General features: G+C 49.0%; 2 protein-coding genes across 2 annotated transcripts in view; both read right to left on the bottom strand.

Moving 5' to 3' along the window:
• Positions 1-114: 114 nt before the first annotated feature.
• Positions 115-4,555, bottom strand: slc35e3 (solute carrier family 35 member E3). Its single transcript, XM_080022232.1, has 7 exons — positions 3,780-4,555; positions 3,481-3,591; positions 3,018-3,077; positions 2,568-2,666; positions 2,409-2,491; positions 768-852; positions 115-691 (listed from the first exon to the last, which is right to left on the bottom strand). The coding sequence occupies exons 1-7, from the start codon at positions 4,179-4,181 to the stop codon at positions 590-592; spliced, it is 942 nt and encodes a 313-aa protein (XP_079878358.1). The 5' UTR covers positions 4,182-4,555; the 3' UTR covers positions 115-589.
• A 1,174-nt stretch (positions 4,556-5,729) lies between these two features.
• Positions 5,730-10,314, bottom strand: part of krr1 (KRR1 small subunit processome component homolog) — a gene marked incomplete at its 5' end in the record, with an annotated part of 10,079 nt that continues 5,494 nt past the window's right edge. Inside the window, 6 exons of the mRNA XM_080022316.1 lie at positions 5,730-6,296; positions 6,637-6,733; positions 7,858-7,935; positions 8,622-8,795; positions 9,404-9,460; positions 10,020-10,103. Of these exons, the coding sequence (XP_079878442.1) occupies positions 6,166-6,296; positions 6,637-6,733; positions 7,858-7,935; positions 8,622-8,795; positions 9,404-9,460; positions 10,020-10,103 (621 nt within the window). The 3' untranslated portion in view covers positions 5,730-6,165. The remainder of the gene's footprint in view (positions 6,297-6,636; positions 6,734-7,857; positions 7,936-8,621; positions 8,796-9,403; positions 9,461-10,019; positions 10,104-10,314) is intronic.

Below are 10,314 nucleotides of genomic sequence, written 5' to 3'. Positions count from 1 at the left end.
ACATTTTTAAGTGGAACCAATGACTCCAATCTAATGTGTATTTAGTTCCTGGGGCCACAGGATGGAGGGACTGAACCAAACACACTGGAGCCTGAGTCAAATACATTCCTGTAAAATACTTTATTCTGCATAGTAATAATGATAATAAAAAAAGTGTTTTCAAAATAAAAGTCAAGGGCAGATATGACCAAATGCAGATCTGTCCCCTTCTGATCTCACCGTCCATATGTGTATAAAGAACAATATCACAATTTATGAAACTTGATTTCCCCTTTCTCCATGCGACAAATCCGCCTGTGGACCAATCAGAATCCTCTGTTTTGTTGAATCATTCTGTGGACCAATCAGAACCTTCCATGTCAGTTCGAGGATGAAGTTCCTCCGAATAACTTTAAAACACGCAAGTTTTTAAGTTTCAAAGTTAAAAAAGACGAATCTTGGCTCCACGGAACACAGCTTACAAATTAAAAAACAAAGCTCGGCAAAGAATCAAACCAGCCAAAATCCGAGTTCCGGCGAGGGGATTGAAATGCGGGCGGAGTCACGACGGCTGTGTTTGGGCAGGGCCAGGGAGAGCACGTGGGCGGGGCTAGGGCCTCTGCGCCAGGCGGCTCCTCCCCTCCTCCTGCTCGGCCAGCTTGAAGTGAGTGTAGCTCAAGATGCCAGCAAGAGTACAGAGGATACCTAGAGCCTGAGAGAAAGACGAGTGGGTCAGACAGGGTCAGACATTACTAGTAGTAGAGGTGGGCGGGGCTTAGCAGACTCACCTGGTTGAGTGACAGCGGGTCCTGGAAGAGCAGGTATCCTCCAATCAGAGTGATGCAAAATTTGAAGTGGCCAAACATGTTGTACCTGCACAAGGTGATAAGGAAAACAGCAACAGACCAGGAGAGAAGCTACCAAGCTTCCTGCCAGCTAGCCTAGCTAACCAGCTAACTGTGTGACTATCAACCAACCTACCTAACCAGCTGACTATCGGACTATCAACCAACCTATCTAACCAACTGACTGTCTGACTATCAACCAACCTTCCTCACCAGCTGACTGTCAACCAACCAACCCAACCAACTGACTATCAACCTACCTAGCCAGCTGACTGTCTGACTATCAACCAACCTACCTAACCAACTGACTATCAACCTACCTAGCCAGCTGACTGTCTGACTACCAACCAACCTACCTAACCAACTGACTATCAACCTACCTAGCCAGCTGACTGTCTGACTACCAACCAACCTTCCTCACCAGCTGACTGTCAACCAACCAACCTAACCAACTGACTATCAACCTACCTAGCCAGCTGACTGTCTGACTATCAACCAACCTACCTAACCAACTGACTATCAACCTACCTAGCCAGCTGACTGTCTGACTGCCAACCAACCTACCTAACCAGCTAACTATGAACCAACCAACCTAATAAGCTAACTGTCTGACTATCAACCAACCTACCTAACCAGCTGACTGTCAACCAACCCACCTAACCAGCTAACTGTCTGACTATCAACCAACCTACCTAACCAGCTGACTGTCAACCAACCCACCTAACCAGCTAACTGTCTGACTATCAACCAACCTACCTAAGCAGCTGTCGGTCTATCAACCAACCTCCCTAACCAGCTGACTATCAACCAACCTACCTAACCAGCTGACTATCAACCAACCTACCTAGCCAGCTGACTATCAACCAACCTACCTAGCCAGCTGACTGTCTGACTATCAACCAACCTACCTAACCAGCTGACTATCAACCAACCTACCCAACCAGCTGACTGTCTGACTATCAACCAACCTAACCAGCTAACTATCAACCAACCCACCTAACCAGCTAACTGTCTGACTGTCAACTAACCTATCTAACCAACTGACTGTCTATCAACCAACCTACATAACCAGCTGACTATCAACCAACCTACATAACCAGCTGACTATCAACCAATCTACCTAACTAGCTGACTGTCTGACCATCAACCAACCTACCTAGCCAGCTGACTGCCTGACTATCAACCAACCTACCTAACCAGCTGACTGTCTGACTATCAACAAACCTAACTAACCAACTGACTATCAACCAACACACCTAACCAGCTAACTGTCTATCAACCAACCTACATAACCAGCTGATTGTCGGACCACTGACACGAAATTCATTTTTCTGAGTTCCTGTGAACGCAGCATCACTTCCTGCTTGGCAGCGCACCAGAGCAAAGCAAGAAGCTGCGTCTTCTAACGTTACACCACAAAACAAAATGATAAAATGTGTCACCTCCCCTCCCCTCCCCTCCCAAAAACAAAATCTCATTCATCTGGACAGTTCACACCAGTCACCCAAACCCACGTTCAAAAAAGCGACATTCGGCGTAAAGCGGCGGCCCCAGCAGGGACCCCAGGCCAGTGGTTGAGGATACGTGACGGCAGAGGTGGTTCCGATGATCCAGTAGATGGAGAGGTTCACCAGGAAGGCCACCACGCCTGACAGCAGCACCATCGCCTAGCAACCACACAACTTGGTTAAACTGTGTGTGTGTGTGTGTGTGTGTGTGTGTGTGTGTGTGTGTGTGTGTTACCAGCGCAGGAAGTGACCAAGGTCCGAATATTCCTCCTTCTCCGGTCAGCGGCTCGAACCAGGGAACCAAGAGCATCAGGAAGGCTGAGGACATGGGGGCCTACACACACACACACACACACACACACACACACACACACACACACACACACACACACACACACACACACACACACACACACACACACACACACACACACACACGATTAAACTGGGTGGAATTGTTGTTTACTTTTTTGTGTGTTATATATATATATATATATATATATGTGTGTGTGTGTTTATCTATATGTTTGAGTGTGTTTCTGTGTATGTTTGTGTGTGTATGTATGTGTGTGTTTATGTGTGTGTGTGTGTGTTTATGTGTGTGTGTGTGTGTTTATGTGTGTGTTTATGTGTGTGTGTGTGTGTGTGTGTGTTTATATGTGTGTTTATGTTTGTGTGTGTGTACCTGGTAGTAGAGCAGCTGCATGGAGTTCACCTGCAACTCATGTTGTTTAGTACCAACCCACTGAAAAGAGAGAGAGAGAGAGAGGGAGCTTTATTATGAATGCGTCTTACTTTCTAATACTATTGTATTATTCATATTTAGGGATGTCAGGGGATTGTAACTGGGTTACATTGATTATTTAAAACAGAAATATAAAATAATCTTCACCAAAAATGCATTTTATGGTATTTTCAGCATGAACAAGCCCCTGTAGATCCCATGGGGACCACTAGGGGGCACTTAACATGATGTTCAAATGATATGATCATTTCATTCAAATACCGGTTGTACTGGACGGTTCCCGGTGTCACAGGTACAGACCGGTTGTACCGGACGGTGTAGTGTCACGGGTACAGACCGGTTGTACTGGGCGGTGTAGTGTCACCGGTACAGACCGGCTGTACCGACTGGTTGATGATCTCACCACTTGGTAGAGCGACGTCACCAGTACTCCCAGTGAAGCAAAGGTGATTCCCAGTAAGTTGAACTGGATGTCGTAGTAGGAGTTGAGCACCACGCCCAGTGTGATGGGCACCTGGGGGGGGGAGGCAGGTCATCAAGGATTCATTCAGAGCAAAACCTTTCCCGTGTCGCAGGTAAGAAGTTATTAATTCATGACGCAGGCCGAGAGCCAGGACACACAGCCCTCTGTTCGGGGACAGGACAAGCAGGGCTCTGTGTGGGACCTGGCTCCGGGGCTCCGGGGCTCCGGGTTCTACCCACCAGGGTGAGCTTGATCCTGGGGGAGAAGCTGTGCTTGTAGCCCAGGGTCTGGATGAGGATGATGGCCGGGGTGGTCATGGCCTTGGCCAGCTGGTAGGTGCCGATGGAGTTGTTCTGCAGCGACAGGTTGGTGAGGGCCACGAAGCCGCAGAAGCTGAGCGCCAGCCCCGCCACCCTGCGGGGCTGCAGGCTCCGGGGGGCGAACAGCTCCAGCCGCTGGCACACGAACAGCCCCAGCCAGGTGACCAGGAAGTGGACCAGGGTCAGGGTCATGTTGGGGAAGCCGTAGTGGACGTAGATCCACTTGTTGATGAACACGATGCAGATGGACGCCAGCAGGTTGACCAGCAGGCCGGCCACGATGCGCCCGTTGGCGAATAGGTCCGAGAGGCGACCCGGCATGGTCCTGGAGGTAGCTTAGCCTCGCGGAGCCGAGCCTGTTTAACTTAAACCCACCTTAGCCTAGCCTAGCCTGTCTCACGTACCAGCCTGTCTTACTCAGCTCAGCCCGGCCACGTGAGACAGTTTAACCAACTTTAGATCCAAACCCGGTCACAGCGTCACGGAAGCCCCGCGCACCGGGAGCTCTGTTCGGGCTCCGTGGAGCTCCAACACCGGGGGTTCCCGCACTAGTTAGCGGCAGTTCTTTGAGAGTGGTGTCCGGAGGCTGGAGAGGAAGGATCCGCACTGAGCCTCCGGTGTCCCAGCCTGTCTGTCTGCCACGCAGCGGGTCTCTCTCGCCCAGCCCGGTCCTCCTCCCGGAGGCTCCGCTGTCCGGTTCGAGTCCCGGCTGCTGCCTCGAAGCGCCGAGCACTGACACGTAAACACCGCCGCCATCTTGGCACGGTGGTCAGTCCGCCCACCGCACCAGAGGGAGCGCGCCGGAAGCACCGGCCAAAATAATATTCTGATGATATTTCTCTAAATGTTATTCTAACGGTAACTAACGGTACTTCTGAAAATAATATTCTAATGATGTTTATTTTTCAAGTTTTCGCAGTTCTCTGCCGCACATGGGGTACAGACTGTGGTTACCAGGTCCATGAGGGGGAAATAAAAACAGGGAACAAGAATAATATTTGAAGAAAAACTTTTACACCTTTGCAGTTTTATATAAATAATGATTGTAATTCTTTGCTAAAACAGCGCAATTTGTGTTTGTCCTCATCGGTGCTATACAGCGTTCACAGTGAGACACCGTAGCAAGATGGCGGCGCTGTCGACGTTTCATGACAGCCGGTTTAAGCTAGAACGTGGCCGTCCTCTGATTGGCTATTACGCTGGCCAATCAGCGACGCCAGTTTAGCCCTCGCCGATGCTGCGTTCCTTTGAAAAGCCGAAATCGGTCATTCCGAGTGTTTACGCCACACTTCCGGTCGAACGTGATTTTATTTCTATTCGATAGTATTTTGCTTCTGTTTGGTTCCGCAGGACATTTGTCAGCTCGGGGGGCTCTGCTTGGTTTTCGATTAAACAACAAACATCTTGACCGTTGGCGGCGTGCGCCGCCATGCTGCTGTGATGCCCGCTGCGCTACGTCGGTGCAGTCGGGCCGGACCGGACCGGTCTGCCCCCAGAGCTCGACCTCAACGGTGATTCCACATGAACCCGATTGGGAAGGATTTGCCTGAGTTCCGTCATCACTGAACGCAGCAAACAGGCCAATCAGCATCGAGCTGAAGTGCTTTGAGCTGCGGTTCCACAGGGTGCCGCCCCATGCGGCGTCGCTCCACAGGGTGCCGCCCCGTGCGGCGTCGCTCCACAGGGTGCCGCCCCATGCGGCGTCGCTCCACAGGGTGCCGCCCCATGCGGCGGCAGTCGACAGGGTGCCGCCCCATGCGGTGGCGCTCGACCAGGTGCCGCCCCATGCGGTGGCGCTCGACAGGGCGGCGCTCCGCGTGCATCCCCCACATCGTGAACGACAGACACGTTCCACTGAAGTTCCAGGCTTCAAATTAAGAGTTCTGTTTTTGTTTTTTATTTTTTCCTCCAAACGTAAAAACAAACATCTAGATATAAAAAAACAACAAAGGACATCAACACGAACCCTGTGACGTCAAAACACGATTCAGAACAAAGACTGAAACTGAAATGTAATTTTCAAAGTAAATGCACTGGAATACGAAATAAGGTTTATTTTTTGTATTAAATATATTTGAACATTTTATTCCTATGGAAATGAAAAAACAAACAAAAAAAACACTTTGCTGGGGGAAACAGACAAAAAGAATCCTCTGGAACTGTTTTATTTACATCCAGTTGTGCGGTCGTCATGGAAACCAGCAAGGAGTCCCGTCGCCCGATTTGATTCCAGCAAGCCGCTTGTCCCACAATCCAACCGTCCCAGTCCAACAGCCTGGCCTGCGCACTGCGCCCCCCTCAGCTCTCATTTTTTTTTCTTCTTGCCGCCGGAGGAGGGGGGAGGGGGCGGGGCCTGGCCGGCGGGCGGAGCTCCCAGCTTCCTGCTTTTGGCTTTTCTCACTTTGTCCTTGATCGCCTCGATGTCCAGTTTCCCCTCTGAGGACGGAGAGAGAAGCAAGACAACGCAGCATGAAGAAAAGAAAACAACTGAAATGAAATTTAAACAACAGTACCTTACAAATGGCCGATTCATTTATTCAAAGAACAGAGGTCAATACGCAATAAACTATAAAAATAAACCTAAAATAAAATACAAACGTTTGTCAATAAACAATAAACCTCTGCCTTTAAAATAACCCTAAAAACAAACAAAGAATAATTCTAAACCTGAAAATAAAACAATTGATATTTTAAAATATCAGTCTTTTCTTTATTCTAGTTTAACGTGATAAGTGTGTGTGTGTGCGTGTGTGTGCGTGTGCGTGCGTGTGCGTACCCGTGTGCTCCTTCTTCTTCTTGGTCTTCTCTTTGGGGGGGATGAAGGCTTGTTTCCGCTGCTCCTGACGCCGACTAAGCTGCTCCGCCTCTTTGGCCTGGAAAGAAGAAAGGAAGAACTTCAATAAAATAAAATAAGAAAGAAAAATACCTCCACTTTCCACGGGGTCACATCTAATTAAGATTTTTGACCTAATTGTGTTTTTTGGGGACAATTCTTTTCTCTTATTCGTTGAGAAGCAGTTTTCCCTCGGTCAGACATTTGGTCACATTTCCAACATTTTCAACTGAGTTGAACACTTTAAGATTTATTATTAAAGGGGACCCTGCGATGCTTTTCCTTATTTTGGGTCGTACGTATCTCATGCTCCAATTTGGGATGTTGATATTGGACGTGGCCAAAGTGTCAGATAATCAGGTTAACTCATGACGACAGGTTTCGCCCGCTCCGTTTCCAAAGGGGTTTTTTCCACCGATTTCCTTATATGGTCATCTGCTCCATCCCACCTGCTGTGCGTTTCTCCAAACAACACCAATATAAACAGTGTTTTTATTGCAGACGTATTCATTTATTTTTGCCGCATGCACAAAACAACAACTCCCCGCGTGCCGCTGCGTCGCGGCGCGGTGTCCGTGTCTCCGCCAGCCTGCAGCACGGCAACGAAAGTGGGAAGAAACTTTTAAACGAGGCCTCGTACATCTTCTATGAGAAGAACTGGATGGATTATTTCTCGCCTCAAATTTGTTCAGAAACGCATTTGGGTGGACTGACGAGGGTGAAATCAGTGAACGTTACGGAGTAAATACAATGAAAACCTGGAAGCCGTGCTCAAACCCCATTGGCTCACAGAGCCCGTTTTGGAACAGGAGGGTTTGGAGGCATGTCGCAGTGGCTGGAATGCGTCACCTGAGTGGTGTTTTCAGCAAAAAAACCTCAGAGACCTGTTTGGGGACCTGAGAGACCTGTGTGACCTTGTGTAAAAAGGAGCATAATACGTCCCCTTTAAGACATTCTTTTTAATGAGTTTTAAGGACTTTTTAAAGATTTTTTTCCAAATACTTTTAAGGTTTTTGCAATACTTTTTGCGTTTCAGAGGCTTTGAGGACCTCCAGACTCGCTGAGCAGTCCTCAACGGGTCGTCAGTTCGTACGAGTCCATGTTTTGTCGTTTCACTGAGAAATGAAAGTTAAAAAGCGACGATACAAGGAAGAGAAAATTCACCTTCTTCTCCTCCATCCTCATCCTCTTCTTGGCCGTTTCCTGGAGGAAGAACTCTCCTGACGCCAGCTGCCGGTCCACCTGGAGGAAAGCAAACAAGACGACTGTTCAAACATCATGGAGACCTACTGACCCCCACACAGCCAGGTAGACCCCCACTGACCTCTACTGACCACCAGGGCTGCAGATATTCCACTATAGTCCCATTACAATTTGTATGCTTTATAATTTTTAATGTTCAATATTTTACAATTTTTAATTCTTCAATTTAAAAGGGGTGGGGTTGGGAACGGTTCAGCAGCTACGATCAGAGCGATCTGTTCTCCAAGCAAAGCAAATAAAAACTCTGGATGTATTTAATTTACTCCGTTTCCTGCTGCTGCTCTGCTGCCGAAACAATCCCCCCCGTGTTCTCGCGGCCCGGTGGCAAAGACCCATCACTTCAGACTCCACCCCTTTCTAACTCTCTCTATTGGTGAAGTAAAACGTCTCCAACTCTATGACTGCTACTGATGGAGCCATGGTGATAAATGGAGTAGAAGGGTGGAGTGACAGCGGTATAGAGTGATGGAGGGATAGAGTGATGGAGGTAAAGTGTGACAGAGGGATAGAGTGATGGAGGTAAAGTGACAGAGGGATAGTAACAGAGGGATAGAGTGACAGCGGTGTAGAGTGACGGAGTGATAGAGTGATGGAGGGGTAGGGTGATGAGAGAGGTAGGGTGATGAGAGGTAGAGTGACGGAGGGGTAGGGTGACGGAGGGGTACCTTGCTCTCCGGGGGCTGGGGGGGGAAGGGCGTGTACTCCTTCTTCTTCTTCTGCTCCTTGTTGCTCTGGCGGCGTTTGGAGACGTTCTTCTGGCGGAACGTGGGCAGGAAGCGATCCCAGCTCCGGGTCCGCAGCTCGGGGTCCCGGGCCAACTCCCGCTTGATCATCAGGGCCTGCACACACACACACACACACACACACACACACACACACACACACACACACACACACACACACACACACACACACACACACACACACACACACACACACACACAAACTCAAACTCATCTTTTGTGACAGGTTGCCCAGCAACTGGCCAGTTCGTGTCGTTGGGAACCGGGTTTCGCACCGTCGTGAGTAAGTGACGTCAATAAAGTGCGCTGCCCTCAGCTCCAGGTGGCGCTCTCTCAGCTCCAGAACCCGGAGAGGGATTGGATTCTTTCAGAGGATCAGAACAAGGATGGACGGACTCGTCATCGGGCAGCGCAGCCAACACACCTGGAGCCAAACCACCTGCTCCCATGGCAACCTCACCTCCCCTCTGGGAACAATACACGACCTATCAATCCATCTGTCTATCACTCCATCCATCTGTCTATGGAACATGTCGTGCTACTCCTTGAAGTCACCGGAGGCCACCCGGCAATAACGGTTGCCCCAGGCAACCAAATTCAGGGCCTTTGTCACCCGCATTTTATAGGCAACCGCCTCCTAGCAGAGCGTTTTGCATTTCAACGCGCGGCGGGTGGTACCTCCACCGACTTCTAAAATGCCGCACCTTGATGTTGTAGATGGGATGGATGTTCTTCATGGTGTCCATCACCACCTTACGCACCTGGAGCACAACAACAACAAAAACAACAACAACACGTGGTCAGGGCTCATTGTAAGAAACAAGATACAATACTCACTCTAATGGAAGGCTTGAGGAGATGAATGTGGAAATGTCCAATTCAACATTAATAACAGTGAATAGGTTGGGATGGTTTGTTGTCGTGGGAACAGTTCAGTTGCTGCATCGTTGTGGTTTAGATTCTGTTGTGCAACTAAACATTTTAAGACCTTAAGAAACTTTTTAACACAAGTCAAGGCAGCAGTCAGCTTCTCTCCCTCTTATTGAAGGAAACAACGCCATCACGCAGTCAGGGATGCCACGGTCGGGTGTCCCTGTTACGCACGGTGCAGATTGTTTTGTTTCGGAGGAGTAAAACAAAATCCGTGTACACCTGAAAACTGTAACACCGGTAACCACGGCAACCCCAAACGCAGTTCATTTATGTATATTTGGGACAGAGACGTAGGTATTAGTTAGAAACAGAGAAGTTCTTAGATAAAGAGCTAGAGGGATAGACAGACAGGCAGGCAGAGAGGAGGACAGACAGATGGACTCTCACCTCCTTCAGACCGTTGAATGGTCCCAGCGCTGACACAGTGTTTCCCTGAACCATGACGTAGCAGTTTGTCAGCAGCTCCAGAGCCTGGAGAGGGAGCGAAAGGGGGGGGTTGTTGACACTACAGCCGTCTGCTAATGAGGATAGTCACATGGTTGGCAAGCTACCATGGCTAACTGTATATAGTATACATATCCACATCATTAGGATATACCCCTTGGAATGCATCATCTCGCAAAGTTACCAAACAAGTTTAGCAACTGGAGATGCACCGATGGAAACCATCTTGGTCTCGTTG

The sequence above is a fragment of the Zeus faber genome (genome assembly GCF_960531495.2).
Source record: "Zeus faber genome assembly, chromosome: 21".
Taxonomy (NCBI): Eukaryota; Metazoa; Chordata; class Actinopteri; order Zeiformes; family Zeidae; genus Zeus; species Zeus faber.
The sequence above is the reverse complement of the archived record's forward strand: the minus strand, read 5'-3'. Positions and strand labels throughout refer to the sequence as shown.

Excerpts from the sequence above, each read along its gene's own strand:
- slc35e3 (XM_080022232.1), bottom strand. The coding sequence starts at position 4,181 with ATGCCGGGTCGCCTCTCGGACCTATTCGCCAACGGGCGCATCGTGGCC. Across the intron at positions 3,592-3,779 it reads CCAGGATCAAGCTCACCCTG|GTGCCCATCACACTGGGCGT; the intron begins GTGGGTAGAACC and ends TCCCCCCCCCAG. Across the intron at positions 2,492-2,567 it reads CTTGGTCACTTCCTGCGCTG|GCGATGGTGCTGCTGTCAGG; the intron begins GTAACACACACA and ends TGTGGTTGCTAG.